This window comes from Oryzias latipes, chromosome 24 (genome assembly GCF_002234675.1).
Source record: "Oryzias latipes chromosome 24, ASM223467v1".
NCBI classification, from domain to species: domain Eukaryota; kingdom Metazoa; phylum Chordata; class Actinopteri; order Beloniformes; family Adrianichthyidae; genus Oryzias; species Oryzias latipes.
The window spans coordinates 17,283,147-17,308,166 of NC_019882.2; the positions used below are offsets into that span (position 1 = coordinate 17,283,147).

Genomic DNA, 25,020 nt, shown 5'->3' on the forward strand with positions numbered 1-25,020 from the left:
TTTTTGTGAATTGGGAGGGGCTGGTGCTCAGAGCCGAGGGTTGGAGTGAAATGCTCAGACATGCAGGAATGAAAGCTTTAGGGTTTCTTTTGTGAGGATTTAAGATTTTAATACACTAAAAAGCTAATAAAAAGTTTATTTCTTCACACAACTTTACTGTCACCACAGTGCCTGCAGGAGATCGTGATTTTTCATTTATATGAATGGTTTACTAAAAATGTTTTTAAAAGAAAGTGCAGGTACAATATTATTTTAATAGCAAACAATAATTCAAATGAATTTTAAGACTAAAAACTTAGAATAGTTTCCATGGAAACGAGACACATTTTCAGCTTTTAGGAGCTGAAAATGTGTCTTTAATATAACTTTAATAATGACATAAAAAATGTCAAGACCCTTCACGCTGCTGCCTATCTGGTGCCTTGAAAATACAGGGAAGTTGACTCACTGTGGCAACAACATGGCAGGTGTTTTTCTATTTTAGGGATTGCGTCTTTTTCCTTGAAAACTCCAGGTTCTTGAATGTTTTGAGCTGTGGCTTTGAGCTTTCAGCCCCTGCAGAGCAAATCTTTTTAAAACTTGGTTTGGTCACTTACTTTTTGATGTGATGAAATAACAACAAACACAAAACAATGCTGGTAAAAAAAAGAAAAGAAATCTTTTAATAGGCATCCGATGAGGGTAAAGGCTTTTTCCTATGTGGCTGCTAGGTTTACAGGTTCATTGCCAGCAGGGGGCGACATTCTGCAGAGCAGAATTCAGCAGGCCTGCCTGCAGAGCACGCCGGGTTTGAGGAGAACTCCCAAGTATGTTGATGGATGAGAGCCTTCAGGTAAGAGGAGGTGGAGTTACACTAGAATCACCTGAGCTGGGAGAGGTGGTTGATGTCCAAGCAAGCACTCACTGAAGCTTTTCTTAAGAAAAATACACCTGAAGTCTCTCTCTGCACATCAGAAACAGACATGCTCACTTGCATACTCAAGAGTCCTTTAAATATTACTTTACCTGTTAGAAATATTCCTATTTTCTCACACAAAGATCTGAAAACTACTCCGATAAAGATCATCTCCCCATAAATCATTTACAGTATTTACAAACATCCTCTCAAACAATCATAAAATAAAGGTTCAACAGGTACAAAGATGTGTTTGTCCGTGTCAAAGAGTCCTCACAAAAGAAGGGAGCTATTCTCCTTAACATTTTCTTTTTAAGTGCAAACTAAGTAAAAACTCTGATTGCATCACTTAGCACGAAGCCGGAACGACCCAACAGGCATCTGAACCCCCACATCAGTGATCGCACGACCCCAACGCCAAGACGCGGAAGTTGTGCAAAACTCCACCTTAAAGATGGACTTTGAGATTTCTAAGAAAACTAGTAAAGTGTCACTGCAGCTGAAGTTTGTGGAGCCGCCTGCAGAAAAAGAAGAGTTGTTCGTTTTTAGGAAGGGAGGGAGGGTTCATTTTTAATCTCAAGGTGGGACGTTCCCTCAGAGAGACCACCCCCGCCCCCGCCCCCACCCCCTGCCTGAAAGTGTTTGTATTTCCAAATGTTAGTGTTTCCTCCAACACCCAGAACAACAGCAGCCCACGGTGACAGAAACTGGACTAAACCACTGTCCCGCCGGGGGAGCTGGCCGGGTTGTTCTGAGATGAGAGCAGTTCCTGCAGAGAGAGAGAGAGAGACTGATTGTGAATAGAGAGGTTCTGCATCAATCATGTCCATGAACAAAGAGTGGATCCAACTCTGCAAGTTAACTAAACTGAGTGTAGTCATGACTGACTCAGAGATTAAAGGGGGATCATTTGTTTACTTGCACTCTGTGAGGATGCTGTCCCCCCACCCACATTGGATTAGCAGGTCATTTGCTGTTTTCAGAGGCACACACACACACACACACACACATCCTCACTGATTCTACAACAGAAGTTTCCGTCTCGCGAGGAAAAACGACAAATTGACTGCGTTGTAATTATTCATTTCCATTGTATTTATTTCCATTACAAGCTGCGTGCGTTCTTGAAGGCACGACACGGCCGCCCGCCGGAGGATTTTGTGTTGGGGGGGGGTTTATTACTGTTCACTTTCACTCCGTAACACCGAACGCACACTGTTAGATTTAGATGAATATCACTACATGTTTTGTTTGGGAACTATTTTGTGCAGCCTTTGTCTGTATAAACAAAGGCGGAGCCTCCTGCCCAGTGTTCTTCATGGCTACCAGAAAGGTGACAAAGTGTCTGCAGTCTGTTTATTACTGGGTAATATATAATATTCTGAGAAGGTGTCTGTAGCAGAGAGCACAGTTGAAACCTCGCGTGCAGCTAGAGAGCGGTCCACTGCAGAAGAATCAACACGCAACCACAACACACTTGTGTGTGCACCTTCCTCCTACACACGCAGCACGCTGACACACACACACACAGTCATTCTGCAAAACCTTTATAGTTAGTTCATTAGTTAGATAGGTAGTAGTAACTGGGTTTTTTTAATAAAGAATACTGCGTTGCAATTGTATTCATTTGCGTCCAGGTAGTGTGGTTTTTGAATAGGATCTGGTCTAAGGTTGACTCACTGCGTAAAATGCGACAAAAATTATCCTATTTCACATTTTCACAAATCAGAGAAAGGTTTCACAAATCAGAAACTGTGTTTAATGTATTTTTTAGAATATAATGCATAATTGAATCCAGGTTTGATCAGTACAGGTCATGTGGTTTAACAGGACCTGGTTTTAGGTGATCTTGGTGCGAAAAATGCAGTAGAACGTTCCTTTAGTGCCCTCGCGAATCGGGAGCTTTGAATCGGACACCAACTTCAGGGTCGTCAAAAACCCCAAAGCGGCTTTTGATCCGTTCACAGGGACACTCAGCCGAGGCCAGTTCTAGGTTGCCGTCATAAAATGGAGGGAAAGGGGGCGCCTCTGAGATTGAATCATCTTTTTTTATTCCCAGGTAGGAAAATAACTCATATTTAATTTTTTTAAAAATCATTCTTTTGTGTGCCTATGGTATTTTCTTATCATATAAATAGATACTGTTAACTGTAAAAGGACTTAAGAGCAGCATAGTATAGGCCCTTTAAAAATAAAAATATTAATTTTTAGACATGTCTACTCCATGATTACTTTTTTCTATATTTTTCTGTGTCTTGCAATGCTTCTCTTGTTAAGAAGTAGCAATTTTTTCATATTAAACGCATTTCTCTTGGTAGGAACTGGCTACCTTTTGAGCACAGCGGGCGCCACGGGAGGTCGTGAGGAATTGTTGGATCCACAGCTCCTCTGTAAAGTCACCAACCACAATTTCCCTAAACGGCTTCATCCGTAGCCGCTCCCACGTGTAAGGAGCTCGCCGCTCCGTGAACTGAATAAGACGCTGACGTCTCCTTTGCTAGATGTTTAGTTTAGCCATTACTTATTGAATTCTATGACTTCATGTTCTTTATGATTTCATGTTTATAGAAAGGCCATTGAGACGACTATTGTTGTAATATTGGGCTGTATAAATAAAACTGAATTGAATTGAATTGAATTAAAAAATTGCATTAAGGAGAGAGCAGACGCACTCACCATTTTGCCCGGCCGCGCCCACGTGCACACGAAGCCCTCCTGGCACGCTGTTACCAGACAGTCCTCCAGAAAGATTAGCACAGTAAGTCTCTCGTGGGCGATCTTCTTGCACACCAGAGGCTCCAGGAGGGGCACCTCTTTCATGTGAGGGCACAGCGTGGTTCCCAGCGTATTGGCCGGCTGGGATTTGGTGGTGCGGGTGGAGGCGCTTTGGCTGATCTTGTCGCCGCTCTTGATGCTGACGTAGCCCATGCTGTGGTTCCGCTGGTGCTCCTTGTCACGGCGTTCCTTGCGAGAGTCGAAGGACAGCGTTGCAAACCGGCTGACGCTGGAGGCGATGAAGGAGCCGTCCATGATGCTGCTGCCTTTGGTGGTGGGGTTGCTGCTTCGGTGACTGTTGGGAGTGCCGTCTTCTGAGTGCGATAAGCTGTGGGACCGAGGTAGCGAGTTGGGAAGGCAATTAGCTGGGTTTTCAGTGCTTGTACTATTGCTTCCATTATCCTTAGCTTTGGATAAAGTAGTGTTTGTTTGCCCGCTTCCTGCGAGACTTGTGGACTTCATGATGTTCGTGTGCGTCCTGGTGCGTGACAAAGGGAGGTGGGGAAAGAGAACGTCCTCCGTCAGATCCCACAGACACAGGTGAGTGTCCTGTCCCACAGAGCCAAACCTGTAAGTGGCGCTTATGGGATGATCTGTAGAGTTTGTCTGCGAGAGCAGGGAGTGCGTGCTACTTGCCCGCTCCCTTCCCTCCTGCTCATGCACGTCTTCCTCGCTGCCCTTGAATTCGCCGGCGGGATCACCGTCCTCCACGCTGGTGATGCAGTGATCAAACGCCACCACGCTCACCCAGGATTTGTGACCGTGGCCCCGCGCCACCACTTTGCAGTCCTGGAACGACCACACGGTGACCAGATCGTCCTCGCCCCCCGCCACAATGTACCGCCCATCGGGGCTCCAGCACACACACAGCAAGCCGCCAAAGTAGCTCTTCATTGTTCCGTGAAGTTCTGCTGCGTCGAACCCAAACACCCTCAGGAAGCCGTCCTGGCTGGCACATGCCAGAAACTTTCCATCTGGAGAGAACGCAAATTCGTTGAGCGCCCCCTCGCCCACCGTCCAGCGCAGCAGTGGGTTTCGGGTGGACTTGCTCTTGCAGGTGTGCACAGCGTAGTCCTCCCCCTGTTTGAGGAGCTGATAGTGAGGCGCCGTGGTCCCACAGGTGTTTTCTGCGTTGTACAGGTACATGGTGCCGCTGCAGTGAGCGACCAGGAACAGGTTCTCGGAATCGGGAACCCATCGGACGCACGTTACCCTGGACTTGTCGATAAGCCTCTGCGGGAAAAAGGCATTTCACTGACACAAGTGCACCCCTTTCAGGTTTAGGCAGTCGTCGCTCAAAAAGACTGCAACCCACCTCCTCATTGAAGAGCTTGCTGGTTTCCTTCTTGATTGGGTCGATGAGCTGCACCTGACCAGCAGAGAAGCCCACCAACAGGGAGACGCTTTCTGCCGTTGCTGTGAGGGCGTTGAAGTCATGACACGTTGGCTGCGTCCCCTTGTAAATCCTCTTGTCAATTGGCTTGCTAAGATCAGAGGCCTGGGGTGGGGAGTCGGGGTTAAAAAAAATGCACACTGTGGTTTACTGAAATCACAACGAGCAGTCAGAACACAATAAAGAAAAACGGAAAATCTTGGGGGGCAAATCAAACTCTTAGGTGTCAGAATTTTACAGAAGACCGCATATGGATGAACCCCTAACATCTGTTTTCTTAAAACGAGCAAAAACAAAGAGCTTTAAGCTGAAGGCATGGAAGTCACATCAACAACCCAGGCAGAAGGTGAGAAAAAAAACATAATAAAACCCCATTTAATTATTAGCAGTTTGAAATTTTTGAGGTTTAAAAAGAAAACTAGAGTTTTGATCAAACAGGAGTTTCCTTTAACTTATTACACTTTATTTTGTACTTGATGCTTTTTACTTAACTACCAGTACTGCAGCTTGTTTTGAATAAGTTCGGGATGCAAAATAAAAGTAATGTGACCATAAAACACATTATAGTAGTAGTAGTAGTCTTTTTTATTTTGGACTAGTGAAACAAATGTAAAATAACAGAATAAGACAAGAACGAGACAAAACTTACAAAAACAAGATTTTTGTAAGTTTTGTCTCGTTCTTGTCTTATTCTGTTATTTTACATTTGTTTCACTAGTCCAAATTATTATCCTGAGGCAGTAATGGAATAATTTCAGTAATCTGTCATGCGTTATATTATAGCTTAAAAGGTAACTTAAGTTATAGCTCTGCAATGTATTTCATCCCGATTTTTAATGGGAATCATTTGACTTCATAAATATCAATTTTATGTTTTAAATGGACAACACTCGTCTTAATGTCAAGAGCTGTCACTCACAGTCTGGGTTAACAACTGTTTACCAAATTACCGGCGCGTGGCCGGCCCCTTTCTAATGTGTGTCACCGGAAACCTCATGTCACGGCTTGTCACTGACAGTAGCCTCTTCAAAACAACCGCAACGATGCGCGCTAACACTGCCCTGTCTGGTCCAAACTGACTGAAGGTGGTCACACCATCAGCCGACGGGCTTCTGTTTTCGAACAACACCATTCAGCTCTGCTTACCTTTCGGACACCTTTGTAAATGTAAAAGTAAAGCTCTCGGCCAACATTGAAGCAGATCCGCTCTCCGTCGTTGCCGGACTGATCGTTAACGTTGACGAAGGAGACCTTGACAGGGTTGGAGCCCTGTGAGTTAAACGGCATCCGGTTGGGGCGGCTGTACTCGGAGTGAGTGAGAAGCCTGTAGACTCCTTCCCGAGTGCTGAACTGGCTTTTAACGTCGTTTACCTCCTTCCCTCCTCCCTCCGCCGCCATCTTGAAACCTGGCGCCCATCCTCGACCCAGACCCGGATGTTGCACAGCGCATGCGCAAATCGACAAACGTGAGAAAACCACTGCGCATGCGTAAAACGAATGTGTCTTGGTGGAACCATCTGGAAAAGTCTTAATATTAACATTTTAATGTGTTATGAGCTTTTTTTAATATAACATACAATTTTTATGCAATCACCCTTTCTGTGCTTTACCTTCATCTGATGTTACAACCGTACGATTTTGTTCAAACAATTGGAAATCTTATCCTAAAAAGGCAAAGTATCATTTACAAATGTTCAATTTTATTGGATTATTAGAAATTTTGGTCACCGTACCTATTAAAAAAAACTACAATTTATAGCAGTATAACATTGTGGCGGCTTTAACAGTTTTCTCACTAATTTTCAGGAAAAACAAATCAAATGTATATGGATCTGATTTATTATAAGGACGTTTTGTGGTAGGAACCCATATACTCGTTGTAGAGAACTCAAAACATATATAAATATATGTGTTTGTTTGTTTTGTTTTAATTTTTTTATATTTAGATAATGATTAAATTAATATTATTATTTCTTTTCCCAAAGCAGTTGGCACAATATGCTACAAACATTGTCACTCAAAATAATACAATTTTTTCTAGTTAAAGCTTAAAAAAATTACATAAAATCACGAACACAGCTGTACCCTAATAAAAAAATAAAATTCCCCAACATCCCATGTCTGTATATCCTTTCCACCCCTAAGTATATGTGTATTAGACACAGAAAAGGTCAACGTAGATTCTCATTTACATACAATTTTATCAAAAAGTGACTGACGGTAAAAATAAATAAACTGTTAAAACAACTTTTTTTTCGTTTCTCGCACTTTCTAGTTAAAATCCTCTTTACATAGCTGGACAGATAGGTACACTGCCCCCTACTGGTCAGAATAAATCATGTTTTTCTACAAGGGGCGAGAAACTTCTCTTCAGTGTCACAAAATATAATGATTTACTGTCTAAAAGTGGTTCAGTCTTACATAATTCATGGGATTATTATTAATGACAATGTAATAATAACTATTAATGACAATGTGGCAAATAAATTTGAAGTCAGCGTATATTTTATGTTCGTCTGTTCTGTTTGAAAGCACCATATGTCTCATTAGTGAAAGGATGTCAAGCAGCACATTCACTGATGGAACTAAATGTAGCTGATTATTGGGAGAGTAGTTGCTTAAAAGAAGCCAAGTAGGAAAGTGCCTTGCAGCACGTGTCAGTTCACGTTGGTGGCTGCCACAGCAGCTGAAGATGCAGGCAGCCCACAGCTGTGACGCTCACAGGGGGGTGTAAAGCCACGAGCTATCAGGGCAACTAGATTTTTGAGTGACAGGCACTTCTTGGGACTCTGCAGCCCTATACGGTCACGTCAACTTTAGGCCTGTGCTGAGCTATCGCCGCACCCCCTTCCCGGCCTTTCTTTTACCCCCCCAACTGCATTGAACATTTCTTCTGGAAGCTTCTGAACAGGAACTTCGAGAAACCTTCCCTGACTTATAAAAAGACAGCAGCATATGGGGGGGTCTGCATAGAGTCACAAGACACTCACTTGAACGCACCAGAGAGAAACTCAGCTTTCTACAGAAGCAGCAGCGACGCGCTTTAAGCTTTGAGACAGAAGACATTAATCTGACGATCATCCTCTACAACCAGAACTAGTTCTAGTCAAGGTAAGACACTGGAAACTGCAGCTTTCTTTTGCCGTGCAGTGGTCACCATGACCTTCTGTTTTCTGGACCAGATCCTTGTAAAATTTGAGGAAACTGTTAGTACCATCAGTGTCCCTGTATAGTCATTAGGAAGCATGCAGCATGGCAGATGACCTTGAGTTTCCAGAGAGCAGAACTGTAGAGACACTGCAGCAGATCCAAAACGTTTTCATCATAGAATAACATAAGAAAAGAAATTCCAAGCAGCAGCATCTGAATTTGAACCTTTTTTTTTCATTTGCTAAAAAAGGCCAGAAAGTTTTACTATCAAAACTTATAACAAGTCATAGAATTGATTTGATTGGTTTCTTTTTTGAAACTAATATGAAGTATTCCAACTTTATAAGGGGTTGGGTGCCTGATCTCCACCCAGTCTTTGACAGTCAGATGGACCATGTGTTCCTCTGTGCCAAGTAGTCTTGGGACCAATAGGATCCTTAGTTAGGGAAAATAATCTGTAGCTGTCTTTAAATTCCTTGCCCTGGATTTTAACGCGATTCAAACACGTGCTGCTCACTACTTATTTTTAGCCCAAAATATTTATTATGGATTATTTATAACTCCAGTGTACCGATCACAAAAACTTCAATAGTTTTTAGAAAATAAATGTAAATACATTTCTTACAAAATACTTTTCAAAAGCAATGCATTGTGGTCTTCATTTGCCAATCTAGTGAGCATCAATGCATGCTAGTTTTTTTGCATAGACTTCTGGGAGATTTTCTAAGAAACTGGATGTTTACATTGTAGATTCTGACACCTCAACAAATCGGCTTATAAAATACAGAAAGAAATAAAGGAATTCTGACTCGACCTACGTTAGAATTAAACAAGGGAAATGCGTACCCTGTTTACAAGATAACGATGAACCAGAATGATTTGGTATTAGTAAAAATCTTGGCTTTTCTTTAGATGCCAGAGAATGCTGCACATGTCATGGAGGAGGAGGTGGAGACCTTTGCCTTCCAGGCTGAGATCGCTCAGCTCATGTCCCTTATCATCAACACTTTCTACTCAAACAAAGAGATCTTCCTTCGAGAGCTCATCTCCAACTCTTCAGATGTAAGTGGAAGTGACATTTAAGCTGCTTGTTTCATGCAGATGCATTGGTTTAAGATGTTTTTGTTTTCTTTCTTGGCAAGGCTTTGGACAAAATCCGATACGAAAGCTTGACAGATCCCAGCAAACTTGACTCCTGCAAAGAGCTGAAGATTGAAGTCAGACCTGATCTGCACGCTCGCACCCTGACCATCAACGACACGGGCATTGGAATGACCAAAGCGGACCTGATCAACAACCTGGGAACCATCGCCAAATCTGGAACCAAAGCATTTATGGAGGCTTTACAGGCCGGAGCTGACATCTCCATGATCGGGCAGTTCGGCGTGGGCTTCTACTCTGCATATTTGGTGGCTGAGAAGGTGACGGTCATTACCAAACACAATGACGACGAGCAGTATATCTGGGAATCTGCAGCCGGAGGCTCCTTCACAGTGAAACCTGACAACGGTTAGCTCAATTTTCCACTTTGATTGATTCTCTGACTCAGTCATTTGATTGATTTATCCATCAGTAAAATTCTTTTTTAATCAAAGTTCTGATGGTTTAATTTGTTTTATAGGAGAGCCCATAGGCAGAGGCACTAAAGTGATCCTCCACCTCAAAGAAGACCAGACTGAATACTGTGAAGAGAAGCGCATCAAAGAAGTTATAAAGAAGCACTCCCAGTTTATTGGCTACCCAATTACACTTTATGTAAGTTTGATCACCGAAATGTACAGAAAAACAGTAAATATAAAAAGAAAACCATAGCATTTTCAGGAAATATCTTTACCATTTTGACATGCATTTTAATTGAAAATTCAACATTTCTTGCTAGCTTTTTATTACCTACAGAGGAGTTAAATCAGAGTACAGCAAACACTCAGAGATCTTCCTTTACATTCCAGGTGGAAAAGACGAGGGAAAAGGAGGTGGATCTTGAGGAAGGAGAGAAGGTGGAGGAAGTAGAAAAGGAGAGTGCTGAGAACAAAGACAAACCTCAGATTGAAGACGTGGGATCAGACGAAGATGAAGACACAAAGGATGGAAAAAACAAGAGGAAGAAGAAGGTCAAGGAAAAGTACATTGATGCTCAAGAGCTAAACAAGACCAAGCCCATCTGGACCCGTAACCCAGACGACATCACCAACGAGGAATACGGGGAGTTCTACAAGAGTCTCACCAACGACTGGGAAGACCACCTGGCAGTGAAGGTATATTTAGCTATGAAAAGGCCTAAACTAACTGTTTATTATTGCTGATACTTATTGCTCTATCTGGCTAACACTAACATGTATTTGTTGAACCTGCAGCACTTCTCAGTGGAAGGTCAGCTGGAGTTTAGAGCCCTCCTCTTTGTACCGAGAAGAGCTGCCTTTGACCTCTTCGAAAACAAGAAAAAAAGAAACAACATCAAGCTATACGTGCGCAGAGTATTTATCATGGACAACTGTGATGAGCTCATCCCAGAGTATCTCAGTAAGCAACACATGATAGTCACATATAGTCCTAATTTATAATCTTAACTATCTGTCATATTGCAGTGTAAAAAATAAGTTTAAAGTTGAACAAGGTTTCTTTTGTCCATTCAGATTTCATTAAAGGTGTGGTGGACTCTGAAGATCTGCCCCTGAACATCTCCAGAGAGATGCTGCAGCAGAGCAAAATCCTGAAGGTCATCCGCAAGAACCTGGTTAAGAAATGTCTGGAGCTCTTCACAGAGCTGTCTGAGGACAAGGACAACTACAAGAAGTTATATGAACAGTTCTCCAAGAACATCAAGGTAGCTTTGATGTGACGCCACAAACCTTTCTGAAAGGTGTATTCCAGTTCATTTCCACTAACATACTATGTCCCCCTTTAGCTTGGAATTCACGAAGACTCTCAGAACAGGAAGAAGCTGTCTGAGCTGCTAAGATACTACACCTCAGCCTCTGGAGATGAGATGGTTTCCCTCAAAGACTATGTCTCTCGCATGAAGGACAACCAGAAACACATCTACTATATCACTGGTGAGGCCTTGCTCCACCTGCATCTGAGCTGATTCTTCACCTGAGTGTTAGCAGATGGTTGACGTCATGTTTTGCGGTTTAGGCGAGACCAAGGACCAGGTGGCCAACTCTGCTTTTGTGGAACGCCTTCGCAAAGCCGGTCTTGAGGTCATCTACATGATCGAGCCCATCGACGAGTACTGTGTCCAGCAGCTGAAGGAGTATGATGGAAAGAATCTGGTTTCAGTCACCAAGGAAGGTCTGGAGCTGCCTGAGGATGATGAGGAGAAGAAGAAGCAGGAGGAACTCAAAACTAAGTTTGAGAACCTTTGCAAGATCATGAAAGATATACTGGACAAAAAGATTGAAAAGGTATGCTCTTGGAAAATGGGTTTACCTCATAAATTTTGATCAATCACCAGAATTTCATCATTAAAAACTTTGTTTCTCCTTCCACAGGTCACAGTTTCCAACCGCCTGGTCTCCTCCCCATGCTGCATCGTCACCAGCACCTATGGCTGGACGGCTAACATGGAGAGGATCATGAAATCCCAGGCCCTAAGGGACAACTCCACCATGGGATACATGACAGCCAAGAAGCATCTGGAGATCAACCCACTCCATCCAATCGTCGAGACACTACGGGAGAAGGCTGAAGTGGACAAGAATGATAAAGCAGTGAAGGATCTGGTTATCCTGCTGTTTGAGACCGCCCTGCTGTCTTCAGGATTCACCCTGGAGGACCCTCAAACACATGCTAACCGCATCTACAGGATGATCAAACTGGGTCTTGGTATGTTTTACTTCCTATATACCTGCAAACACAATTACAATTCCCACAGTTCAGATTGGTTGGTTGCTAAAGAATGCTGTCTGGTTTTTGTAGGAATTGATGATGACGACTCTGCAGTTGAAGACATCATTCAGCCGACTGATGAAGATATGCCAGTATTGGAGGGAGATGATGACACATCAAGAATGGAAGAAGTTGACTAAATGTTTTTTTCAGGCCTTTCAAAGGTTTTTTATTTTATTTTTGTAACATGTGTTGTATTGCCTGGACAAAACAAATACAGACATTAATTGACTTTTGCCAAAATGGAAACACTGTATATAGAAACATTTAAAAACTCAATTCGCTATATAAAAAGTTTCTCAGCTTTCACTTGTGTTTCTTTTGTAACTTTTACATTTTGTATGTAAAACTTTAAAATTTTTAATAAAATATAATGGTTAGAGCCTTTTGTCTTTTTTAACCTAATGCATGCTAAACTTTAAAATATTCAAAGCCAAAAATGTCAAATACCAATTCTGCAAATGTGAAGCACATTTTAATTAAGAAAGTTCGTAACTTGAAAAGGTTTTTCTTTCTAGTTCTGGAATTTTCAATGCACACAGCGTGGTTCTTTCTAGATCCCACTCCTACACGTGTTCCTCGCTTGGTATAGTCTCTCCACATTCTCCACCTACCAACACCAAATATGGTGAAATGGGCGGGGACCGGGCGTTGACAGACGTGTAGCTCAGCCTATCAGCGAGCACCACCAAGCCGCAGCCGGGAGGATTCCAGACGCTTCTGGAAGCCCCCGTCAGGGTTTTTTCTCGAAGCCTCTGAAAGAGTACAAATAGCGGAGAGACGAACGGCGGGACAGATTTTGAAGCAGTGGAGCGACGAAAGCGAGAAACAGCGATCAATAGCGGAGCATTCCACTCCCACGGAGGACCAAGGTAAATGATGCACTCACAATGAGCTGCAGGACTCGTCGTGATTAGAGACTAAAATAAGGTTCTTAAATCTGTTAACTTTGCACACTTCGTTGATTATTAGGGTGAATTACTTTTTAAGCATTTAGCCACAAACTATTTACTCAAATGTTTAATTTTTCTCTAAGGGTTAATAAAGGAACCACTTTTTTTGTCCAGTCGAGTGGTAATGATGAGATGCTGCTGCCCTGCATGTGTCAGCAGTATAACATTATGCGCTTACGGGTTATTTAATTGTTGTTGTTATAGTTTTAAGCCGTTGTTTTAGCCGGGCGAGCTGGTCCCGGTATTTTATTTTATTTTTTTGTGCGGACATCTCATTCATACGAACTCTGAAAACGGTTGATGAGAGCAGCGACTTTCTGCTCCTCGTGAAGCTGCGCGTGCTCTGCTCTCCTCCTGGTACCTTCTAGAAACTCGCCTTACGCTGGGTAACCAGCAGAGGGCGACACTGCTGCGCAAATGGAAGAGATGGAGAAAAAGGCCATTGGAGACTTGTTCAAAAGATTTTTCAAATTTAATTAAATATTTAAAATGTAAACAATTTTTTTTATATTTTTGAGATTTTTAGTTTCGGACTTGGTGAACTGAAAACCAATTTTAAAGGAGGATTATAAAAGGGGATTGTATATCTGAATTTTAAGGATTAGAATTATTATTTTTTTTTTCAAAATAATAGACTCTACTTTACCAGATTACTCATTTTTTGTGTCCCTCATTCTATTAAACCCACTATCTTGACTATAAAGCTGTTTGTGTTTGGAACAATAACTAAAGGTTAATTTTTAGTTAACTTAAGCTAAAGGATATATTTTCTTGTTACTCAGATGCCTGAGATGCATGACCAACCAATGGAGGAGGAGACTGAGACCTTCGCATTCCAGGCTGAGATCGCTCAGCTTATGTCCTTGATCATCAACACCTTCTATTCCAACAAGGAGATCTTCCTCAGAGAGCTTATCTCTAACTCCTCAGATGTAAGTTTACACAAGCCTAAGATTTTTTTCTATATTTCATCTGCACTGAATCTAATGCTAATTTATTAAATTCACTGATTATTCTTGGACAGTTTCTTCTTAGGCAGTGCTCATTGGGCTTTGTCTCTTTTTGATTGAATTTTTTTTTTTTTTTTTATCTGCTTTTTATTTTTATGAATTTAAATTCCATTTAAATCCCATAGAATTGCATTTTGGCTGCAGTTGTACTAAATGAAAAGTGAGCAGGTCGTCTAAAAGGAAGTTCATGGATCCGTTGTTCCGACAGGCTTTGGACAAAATCCGTTACGAGAGCCTGACTGACCCCGCCAAGCTCGACTCGGGAAAGGAACTCAAAATCGAAATCACGCCAAACAAACAGGAGCGGACGCTGACCTTGATGGACACGGGAATCGGAATGACCAAAGCGGACCTGATCAACAACCTGGGAACCATCGCCAAATCTGGAACTAAAGCATTTATGGAGGCTTTACAAGCCGGAGCCGACATCTCCATGATCGGGCAGTTCGGCGTGGGCTTCTACTCTGCATATTTGGTGGCTGAGAAGGTGACGGTCATCACCAAACACAACGACGACGAGCAGTACGCTTGGGAATCCTCTGCTGGAGGCTCCTTCACAGTGAAACTGGACAATTGTAAGTAATGTGAGGCTTTTGAATGTCAGCTTCTGGTGTTTGTGGTTCTCGTGTGCTGACTGACTCTTGGTTTCAATGTCTAGCTGAGCCTTTGGGCCGAGGAACCAAAGTGATCCTCCACCTGAAAGAAGATCAGTCAGAATACCTGGAGGAGAGGAGGATCAAGGAGATTGTGAAGAAACACTCTCAGTTTATCGGCTACCCCATCACACTCTTTGTACGTATCAGAACCCTGTATTTTACTTCGAGGGGATGTATTCTGATCCGAGTGAGCTGAAACTGTTCCTTCTGTGGTTGCAGGTGGAGAAGGAGCGGGACAAGGAGGTGAGTGACGACGAGGCTGAGGAAGAGGAGAAGGAGAAAGACAAGGAGAAGAACGAGGAAGAGAAGGATGAGGACAAACCTGAGATTGAGGATGTGGGGTCAGATGAAGAGGATGACCATGACAAGTCCTCAGACAAAAAGAAAAAAAAGAAGAAGATCAAGGAGAAGTACATCGACCAGGAGGAGCTGAACAAAACGAAACCACTGTGGACCCGCAACCCAGACGACATCACCAACGAGGAGTACGGGGAGTTCTACAAGAGTCTCACCAACGACTGGGAGGATCACCTGGCTGTCAAGGTTGGTGATTCAGATGGAAGTTGAGGGGAAATCTGGTCTCAAGGGAAACATTTTCTGAACCCCCCCTTTCCTTCCTCTGTAGCATTTTTCAGTGGAAGGGCAGCTGGAGTTCCGTGCCCTCCTCTTCGTGCCCCGCCGTGCCCCCTTTGACCTGTTTGAGAACAAAAAGAAGAAGAACAACATCAAGCTTTACGTGCGTAGAGTCTTCATCATGGACAACTGTGATGAGCTCATCCCTGAGTATCTCAGTAAGTGTCCGGACCTGCTGGATTCTATTCTAATCTGAGGTGAGCGGGGAGCAAAATGACTAAACTGAATTCTACTTTTCATTTGTCAGATTTCATCAGGGGTGTGGTGGACTCTGAAGATCTGCCCCTGAACATCTCCAGAGAGATGCTGCAGCAGAGCAAAATCCTGAAGGTCATCCGTAAGAACCTGGTTAAGAAATGTCTGGAGCTCTTCACAGAGCTGTCTGAGGACAAGGACAACTACAAGAAGTTATATGAACAGTTCTCCAAGAACATCAAGGTAGCTTTGTGACGCCACAAACCTTTCTGAAAGGTGTATTCCAGTTCATTTCCACTAACATACTATGTCCCCCTTTAGCTTGGAATTCACGAAGACTCTCAGAACAGGAAGAAGCTGTCTGAGCTGCTAAGATACTACACCTCAGCCTCTGGAGATGAGATGGTTTCCCTCAAAGACTATGTCACCCGCATGAAGGACAACCAGAAACACATCTACTATATCACTGGTGAGGCCTTGCTCCACCTGCATCTGAGCTGATTCTTCACCTGAGTGTTAGCAGATGATTGACGTCATGTTTTGCGGTTCAGGCGAGACCAAGGACCAGGTGGCCAACTCTGCTTTTGTGGAACGCCTTCGCAAAGCCGGTCTTGAGGTCATCTACATGATCGAGCCCATCGACGAGTACTGTGTCCAGCAGCTGAAGGACTTTGATGGCAAGAACCTGGTTTCAGTCACCAAGGAAGGTCTGGAGCTGCCTGAGGATGAGGAGGAGAAGAAGAAGCAAGAAGAAAAGAAAGCTCAGTTTGAGAACCTTTGCAAGATCATGAAGGACATCCTGGAAAAGAAGGTTGAGAAGGTAAGCAGAAGAACGCTTCTTTGGATGGCGGGGGGGTCTCCTGGTAGGATGCAGTCCTAATGCTTTAGTCCTTCCACAGGTCACAGTGTCCAACCGCCTGGTCTCCTCCCCATGCTGCATCGTCACCAGCACCTACGGCTGGACGGCTAACATGGAGAGGATCATGAAGGCCCAGGCGCTGCGCGACAACTCGACTATGGGATACATGGCTGCTAAGAAGCACCTGGAGATCAACCCCGACCATCCCATCATGGAGACTCTAAGGCAGAAGGCTGAGGCCGACAAGAATGACAAATCGGTGAAGGATCTGGTTATCCTGCTGTTTGAGACCGCCCTGCTGTCTTCAGGATTCACCCTGGAGGACCCTCAAACACATGCTAACCGCATCTACAGGATGATCAAACTGGGTCTTGGTAAGGAGTCCATCAAAAAGTTCAATATTTGAGTTTGTGTTTTATATCCTGATAGATTTTTAACTAATATTTTTCATTTTTACTGCAGGCATTGATGAGGACGACACACCGGTAGAAGAAACCACTTCTGCTCCCACTGAGGACATGCCGCCTCTGGAAGGCGACGACGACGCGTCCAGAATGGAGGAGGTGGACTGATCGGTCGGCTGCAGTGTTGAGATAGTTCCATGTACAGTTCAAATGTTAAAACGAGTTGTCATCATTTCTTTCCTTATTCCTCACGTGTTTGCATTTGCTCATTCAGAGCTGTTCTGAAACTCTTTATTCTTCAGATGTAACAATGTAATTGTTTTTGTATTTATTGACATTCTAATGTTGCTCTAATTTGTAAATATTACTGGAGGTTGGAATACCAGAGCACAGAAATAAAACTCTAAAGCAAAAACGTTTTGTTCTGGGGTTCTTTTCAAATACAAGAGATTTTTGGAAGGGAGACGTATTGATGCTTTTATTGTGAAGGGGAAATTGGGAAAGGAAGTAATTGGAAGGTTGAATGAATGCTGCCAATAATTAGATAAAGATCTAACAAAAATAAGAAACTTGAAGTGACTGGTTATCAGTTTTCTAAGTTATGAGACTTCAAACAAACCTATTTTTATTGGATCTTTAATTGTAATTACAATTGCATGACATGCAAACACTGGAAGTGTTAAGAGAAACACTTGAAATGCTGCAAAAGTCCAAAGTCCTCACAACATAAATAGTACAATATTGCCATCTAATTATCACTAATTTTGTTTGTCCTAACCTTTTGATATAAGGGTAACAGCAAATCTATAAACAGAGCTATCAGGTTTTTTTTAAGAAAACAAGGACCGAATCATGTTTTAGGCGTTTCCTGCTGGTCTTCCAGAAATCCTGCCTGATCTTCACCTGGAACAGGTGGATCAGCTCCAATAAGAAGCTTCAATGGTTGCAAAACATGTAGGACACTGGCCCTCAAGGCCTGGATTTGGGCACCCCTGAAACTTTTTTTTAACAATTGTTTTTATTTCGTTTACAAATGTATCCAACATCGACGTACAAGAAATGAAAAAAAGAGAGAAAAAACTAGGTTATCTTTACACTTGTGTGCATAGCAATAGCCTAATGCTTCCAAAAGGGGGCGCTTCCTCGATTTTAGCAACGATTCAGAGTCAGCTGACCGACCACAGCCAATCAGAGCGCAAGGAAAGCCCCAACCCGCCGTGCAGTGTGGGGTCCGGCTTACAGAGGATCCACGCAGGAGTCAGGGTGGTTGCTGACCTACCATGCCGAACAAACCGAAGAAAGATAAGGTAGGGTAGCCAACTATTAGCCAGTTTATATCGGTTGTGAATAAAATTTGTATGAGTTACAAAAAACTGTTTTCATCGACAAACTGGGCCACGTTATTTATCCAGCAGCCAGCACTTAGGCTAGCAGAAGAGCAATCATCATATATTTGCGGGTGTTAAGTTATGAGCCTCTGCTTTCGCCCTTCTTCAAATCTGGCCCAAATGAAAAAAGGCAGTAAAATGCCCGCGCTTTCCATATTGTTGTTTATTCGTTTGGGTCTAATTTGTTGGCGTCTTATCTAAGGCGAGGAGGATGAGAAACCAGCTTTAATTCATGCAGCAGTAAAAATACATGCTCGTTAATCCGCTGTTCCCCTTCAGTGATGAAAATAGATCAGATAGAGAAGTAAAAGGGCCGTTTACCGTTAATATACATACCGGAAACCGAGCCGGTGACGTCTCCAGAAACGTTTCAAATGTGGGACGTGTGTGTATGTGTGTATGTGCGCGCGCGCGTGAATCCACTTAAATTTGGGGGGTGGGGTCCATCATTCTCCACTACTAGCATCTTTTTTTTTTATTTGGGTTGCGACAAGAGCGCTTCAATTTACGGCAGTTTTTATTTATTTATTTAGGTTTGTTTATTTATTATAGTTCAGTTTTACTAAACACAATTGAAAATCCCATCTTTGAATGAATTCCTTATGAAGCAGAGCGTTATTTTAAAATAGAGCAAACCTTTTGTCCTTGTCCTGCAAGAATAACTGTGAAATTGTGAATAATTAAGATCAAGGGGCACGCTTTGTCAGTTTACACAAAAACATTAATATTTATGTCAAAAAGATTTAACAGACTTTAATTAACAGTTTTGGTTTGAAAATGTCAACAAAAACAAACAAATGTTGTCCCGCTTCTACTTAAAGACTGATGAAAACTGTGTTTTTTGGTGTTTGAAGATGTATTTTTGGTGTTTGTTTTGATAATGGAGGTCATATACCAAAAAAAAGAAGAAGCTTAAATTGCATTTCTGAGTATTTTCTTTATTTCTAGAACCTTATTGTCACTGACACACTACTTACTATCTGTAGATGATGAGGACCAAACACCCTCATCTCTTTTAGAAAACTGACTGCTGGTTGACCTTCTGACATCTTTTTGTCCAGTTTTTCTTCAGCATTCTCATAGTGCTGAGTATTTCAGTAAAAGACAAGTCAAGCTCCTCAAAGAGCCCTAAGTTCTGCTAAGTTCATCTGCAGATCCTCCAGTTAGTCAAGGACGGATTTGTAAAGACACTTGACAACAAACATGCTCGAATAGAAAAGTTTCAGGAAAACTGACAGCGCAGATCCATCCATATGTATTTTTTCACAGCGGTTCTAAAGGTTCTTCAGCATATGTCCTCTCTGTGTCATGTTCCTTCGTTTATCATTAAGTGAAATCCACAAAGTAGAACTATAGATGTTTAAGGCAGTAAACCCCCTCACTACACACTTTCAGACTTTTCTCTCTTGTTTAAACTCTCCAAGTTCAAACCTAGACTGGCGTTTATGTTTGAGCCTCAACATGATTTACTGTTGCTGTGATTAAACAAAGTTGTTGCGTCGAGAAAAATTCCTTGGAATTAGTGCGATCCCAAAATCTTAAAGGGGCTGACCCAGAAATCCGACACATTTATCTTTAATTGAGAACTTCAAAAATCATATAACTTTCAACCCAACTTTATTTATTTGAGCTTTTATAGCATAAGTAGAATAAAACAAAGTTGTACACATTTATAAAAGAACCCAGATTATTAAAAAAACTAAATTTTCTGTTTAGAAAATGTAATTCTGTTGCATTGTTAAAGAAAGCTGTCCATAGAATTTCAACTGTTTTACATTTGACTTAGTGGATTTTTTTTGTTATGTAATGAGACTCAATAACTTTCACCCTTTCATTGTTCTCAACAATAACTTCTGTTTTGTCAAGTTTACTTGTAAATGTGCATTTCATCCAGGTCTTTACTTGTTCTTAGCAAATACCGAGTAAATTGTATTATTGAGAAATCGAGTGTCATCTTCCTAACTATGAAATGTTGCTAAAGTCAAAAGACATGAGAAATGGCAGATGTCTGAATGCCCGTACACACCGGGACGAATATTCGCCAGGCGTTATTCGCCAGCGTTTTTCGCCACGTTTTTTGTGTTCACACCCAGGCGATTTTCGCTGACGATGAGTGGAGTGAACATGCAATTTCATTCCCTGACATTAGATGGCGCTTAATGTAAAACAGAAATACTCCTGTACACAAGGTGGCGCTGCGCAACTTTACGCTTCTTAAAGTCGCTTTTCACTCAGAAGAAGAGAGCAAGTATTTACACGCTTGTCAGAATCAAACAAAGAAAACATGAATATTTCAAGCACCAGTAGCTCCAACTGGTGCTTGGTTCGGGGATATTTTAGAATGTCCGTCATTATTGCTTCGCGGCTGTGTAGACCCTACTTGGCGTCTATCTTCTTCGCTGGTATGTGTGCTCAGCAAGGCAGTTTTGTGTTTGAGCGCCCCCAAGTTGTGTTTTACTGTAACTTCAGAAGCTCCAGACACGTGAGCAAAAGCGCCATTCTCATTGGTCGAGTAGATTTCGACGCGACGCGAACCCGAGGCGTTTTTTTTTTTGACGCTTTAACGCGTGGCGTTTTTTCGCGTCGGTGTGCACACTCTCATTGGTGCCCTTTGTTTAGTCACGAGGCGTTAAACGTCGGCGAAAATCGCCGGCGAAATTCGTCCCGGTGTGGACAGGCCTTAAGGGTTGATCCCTGAGGAACTCCGCGTGTATGGAAGCGATTATGTAGGATAATTAAAAATAAAGTCAAAACCAGAAATGACTCAAAATTAAAATGAAAAAGCAATTCGACAAAATGCTTTTTCATTTTCTTTTTCAGCACTGCTTATTCTGTCACTTAATTAAAATGATAATGAAAATAGTATTTGACATTTAATTTTCAAAAAGTTCTCTGGTAGATTTTTTTTTTAACTTGTCCTGTCCAACAGCTGGGCAGGCAGATGAGAACTGAGGGCCTCTCGTAAATTTGTAGCAAAATTCATTTAGAAATGTCTAATTTGACAATTCAAATGGATTAACAGAAATGCAAATGAGTCAAAATTAAAATGAAAAATAAATACTTCAAAATGCTTTTTCATTTCTGCTTAAAACGCTTTTTCTGTGTCATAATTAAAACAAAAATTCAAAGAGAGGATGGAATTTTCTTTTTCACATCCACCCTGGGAATAGTGTTGCATAATTCAATTCAATTTAGCATTTCCAGAGGGGAGGCGGGGCGATGACGTCACTGCTACGAACCGCGGTGCGTCCGAAGAAACCGCAGAAGGCGGACATGCTGCTACGTCGTCCTGAGAATCTGTGTAAAATCATCAGAAGTTCACAACCATCACCAAGCCGTCTTCTCTGCCGCTAACACAAAGTGTCTGTGCCTCTTAGCAGCCGGACACACGGAGAAAGCAGTGATGTCATCGCCCCGCCTCCCCTCTGGAAATGATAAATTGAAATGATTATTGCGACAATGTTTAGAGGGTGGATGTTAAAATGAAAATGCAATCCCCTCTTTGCATTTTCATTTTAATTATGATACAGAATAAGCAGCTTTTAAGTATAAAATGAAAAACCATTTTGGTGGATTGCTTTTTCATTTTAATTTTGAGTCATTTGATGCAGCTACATTTTGAAAATGAAAAAGCATTTCTGGTTTTGACTTTTATTTTTAATTATGCTACAGAATCGCTTCCATATGCGATTTTCAGTTTAATGACATTAACAGGGTTTCTTTTTCAGGAGTCTTTTAAGTCTGGCAGAGGAGGAAAAGGGGGAGGACAGGAGAATTCAGATCATGAGGTGAGTACACCAGAAACCAAAAAAAAACCCATCACAGCCTAAACACTCAAATGACTCCATATAAACAGACATGTTAACTGATCAGCGAACCAGTAAACCAAATAAATATCAATTAGAAAATTGCTACTAGGAACAAAAATAATCTGGTTTTAAAAACTGCTCAAATTTATAGTAATATAAACTAAAGCAAAAATGTATCTAAAATCAATAAAATGATGAATCCTTATAGCTGAAACTAAATAAAAGCTTTTTTTTAATAGAAAAGTATTTTTTTTCATTAGGATCATTTGACCTTTTATGTAACTTTTACCAAGGTTAATCCAGTTATCTTCTTTTGGCTGAAATGATCGTAGATCTGTTTGTAAGGATCTGCAGATAAAGTGTAGAGAATCCCACAAATCTCTGAGTCAGACTGACCCAAATTGTAATATTCTGGCACTTCTGGATTGTGTTGAATCTGCTGTTATCACCTTTGTCCCACATTTCACACAGTTTTAAAAATAGAGTTGGATCTGGTTTAGCACCAACCACAAATCAAAAACCCTTCTTTTAACTGGAAAAACAACAAAATCCAAACTAACTTCTTTCATTACTCAACAAACGTCATGTCCACCCATCGCAAAATCGTCCTGTAATTTGGTATATTTATATTTTTTCAACATGGCGTTTTCAGGAAATCTGTCATCCTAATGACTTTATTCCCGGCTGGTTATCGTTGTCAGCCACTTGAGTGTTTAAAACTGCTTCCGCTGGTTTGTGGTTTTACTTTCACACCTGCATTTGAAAGAAGGTCTGTTCCCATTTGTGTCAAATTCAATCTGATGTCTGGAAAAGTTGGATTTTTTTTGTTGTAGTAGAATAGCCAGAGTCCCCGGAGAGAACCCATACATGCACGGGGAGAACATGCTAACTCCACACAGAAAGTTCTGTTCGGTTTCAGGTTCCCCCAGCCAGGACTTGAACCAGGGGCCGTCATCCTGTAAAGCAAGAGCGCTAACCACTGTTGCTGTGCTGAAATACCCATTGATTCTATATTGTTAAAATTAATCAGGCTTTCCTTTTGGCAGAGCTCAAACAGGAAGAGCGGCAACAGTGCTCCTCCAACCACTCAGCTGCTAAAAGGAAAGCAGCCAGGATCGCAAACGTCTGCCAAGAAGGACAAGAGGCCAAACTCCACTCGTTTCAGCCTGAGCAACAACAGGGAGCTGCAGAAGCTGCCTGCATTTGAAGGTACTCACCTGCAACCTTCCTCTCTAGCATTTTGGAATAAGAGGAACCGGTACTTTCAGTGTGAAACAAAAAGATTCAGCCTGAGTCCTGATTTGATATTTCAGCAGAAATAATGACCAAAACACATTTTAATCTGTTCTAAGTCTGCAGCTTGTCAAATTAAAGACTGTAATAAAAAAAAGCATGTGGTAATTTATGAAGAAGTCATATACAGCGTTTGAAAAAAAAATTATATAGTAATGTTTGAAATTTTGCATACAAAAACTCTTAAAGAGTTTAAAAAAGGAGAAATACTGCATGAAAATGCCTGAAATCAGGTTTGAGAACAGACTAGAATATGAATTATAAGCTCTGGAGTCAGAGCATAGGTGCATGCAGAAAGAATTCTCCATATCAGGCAAAGGCTGTGCAAAGATAACCCTAAAACTTCCTCCTTCCAGACATAGATCTGTGATATTTATCAACTATTGTTTTAAACAATAATTTTATGAAGTACATTAGGAAGTTATCATTTTACAGGAGCTAGCAGGAGAAAATATCTTTCTGCTTTACCCAAAATGCTGTTGAGTAGGTGGTTTTGATTGCTGTCACAACTCCCTTATCACAGCAGTGGGTTTGATGGTATGGTTTATGTGACAGAGTTCAGTGTCTTACGATTTGTCCTGATGCACCTACTGACTTCTGCATCCATTTTTCCAATGAAACACCAATTCAACATTTTAATTCACCATTCCTCTGCCCACTATCAAAGGAGCTATTCCTGTTATGGCATCTAAAGTGGTGTATATGTTGTTTATGAACAAGGAAAAGCCTGCATTAGTTGCAGGTGTGGGGTATGGATTGGCTTTTTCCACAGGCACTGAATTGGGACATTAACTTTTACAGGTGCTCAGTATAGACTGGATGTGCTGCAGATTAGGGTTGTGCCGATGGACGATATCATCGTCCATCGTGATGGGTGACTGACATCCCGATGGAGAGACCACCATCGTGATGCCACGCCCCCGCCACGTTGCGCGTCGACACCATAAGCCGCGGTTACATGTACAAAATATCTTGATGGGATCAATGGTCAGATTAGAATCCAACCGTGTACATGGGCCCAGAAAAATGTTTTCAGATTATAACAAACTTTCACTAAGGTCACACTTTCCGTCGGAATAAATCATTCGCACATGCGCAGTAGGGTTTGAAAAACGGAAGGATATAAACTCCGCCGAGCGGCTTTTTTTTTCCAAACTTTATTGTATGTAACAATTCAATACAAAACATTGTTAAACAGCGCCGAGCGGCTATATACATTGACATGTCAGCTCGGTAAAATACGAGATGATCTTCTAAACGTGCTTTTAATAATGTTACGGTTATTATGAAACACCTGTTCGCTCATCATTTGAATTTTAATCCGTGTGGTCAGTGCTTTTTCTGAACGAAGCCAGGATTAGCAGTATGCTAAGACAGGCTAACAACATTAGCTTTGGGTGGCGCTGCTTGCTGGCTGCACGTAAACATGTAAGAATAACATCAGCCTTTATTTAGTCGGGACACGACTGGAAACACAAATCCGCGTGATTGTTTGAATGTTTTCTAAGGACTGAGCGACATTTCTGCTTGAAGCTCAAACCGCTGTGTGTGTGCTGACGATCCGAGCTGTGCTCAGACACACACTTTCAGACCCGGTTCTGAGTTCGGTTGCTTGTACCCCTAGAGCTGCGGGACGGATCGCAGTCTTAAATCTCCCACACATACCGCTCATGTACACCCCCCCCCCCCCCCTTCCCATCAAACACAAAGCTGTAAGTC

General features: G+C 41.9%; 4 protein-coding genes across 5 annotated transcripts in view; 3 read left to right on the forward strand and 1 right to left on the reverse strand.

Annotated features, from left to right (window-relative positions):
- Positions 1-633: 633 nt before the first annotated feature.
- On the reverse strand, positions 634-6,670 carry LOC101168835 (WD repeat-containing protein 20). Its single transcript, XM_011491961.3, has 4 exons — positions 6,210-6,670; positions 4,986-5,168; positions 3,572-4,903; positions 634-1,664 (listed from the first exon to the last, which is right to left on the reverse strand). The coding sequence occupies exons 1-4, from the start codon at positions 6,459-6,461 to the stop codon at positions 1,608-1,610; spliced, it is 1,824 nt and encodes a 607-aa protein (XP_011490263.1). The 5' UTR covers positions 6,462-6,670; the 3' UTR covers positions 634-1,607.
- Positions 6,671-7,938: 1,268 nt separating this feature from the next.
- LOC101169258 (heat shock protein HSP 90-alpha 1) lies at positions 7,939-12,410 on the forward strand. Its single transcript, XM_004083770.3, has 11 exons — positions 7,939-8,174; positions 9,126-9,275; positions 9,356-9,722; positions 9,835-9,968; positions 10,163-10,468; positions 10,568-10,733; positions 10,847-11,037; positions 11,119-11,266; positions 11,349-11,617; positions 11,705-12,038; positions 12,132-12,410. The coding sequence occupies exons 2-11, from the start codon at positions 9,126-9,128 to the stop codon at positions 12,239-12,241; spliced, it is 2,175 nt and encodes a 724-aa protein (XP_004083818.1). The 5' UTR covers positions 7,939-8,174; the 3' UTR covers positions 12,242-12,410.
- Positions 12,411-12,813: 403 nt separating this feature from the next.
- Positions 12,814-17,226, forward strand: LOC101169506 (heat shock protein HSP 90-alpha). The gene is made up of 11 exons (XM_004083771.4): positions 12,814-12,973; positions 13,837-13,986; positions 14,273-14,639; positions 14,723-14,856; positions 14,940-15,263; positions 15,346-15,511; positions 15,601-15,791; positions 15,870-16,017; positions 16,100-16,368; positions 16,448-16,781; positions 16,870-17,226. The coding sequence occupies exons 2-11, from the start codon at positions 13,837-13,839 to the stop codon at positions 16,977-16,979; spliced, it is 2,193 nt and encodes a 730-aa protein (XP_004083819.1). The 5' UTR covers positions 12,814-12,973; the 3' UTR covers positions 16,980-17,226.
- Positions 17,227-17,995: 769 nt separating this feature from the next.
- Positions 17,996-25,020, forward strand: part of LOC101169753 (serine/threonine-protein phosphatase 2A 56 kDa regulatory subunit gamma isoform) — a 30,702-nt gene continuing 23,677 nt past the window's right edge. For both annotated transcript variants that reach the window (XM_020714456.2, XM_011491962.3), the window contains exons 1-3: positions 17,996-18,118; positions 21,928-21,987; positions 23,055-23,217. In XM_020714456.2, coding sequence (XP_020570115.1) covers positions 18,092-18,118; positions 21,928-21,987; positions 23,055-23,217 — 250 coding nt within the window. In that variant the 5' untranslated portion in view covers positions 17,996-18,091. The remainder of the gene's footprint in view (positions 18,119-21,927; positions 21,988-23,054; positions 23,218-25,020) is intronic.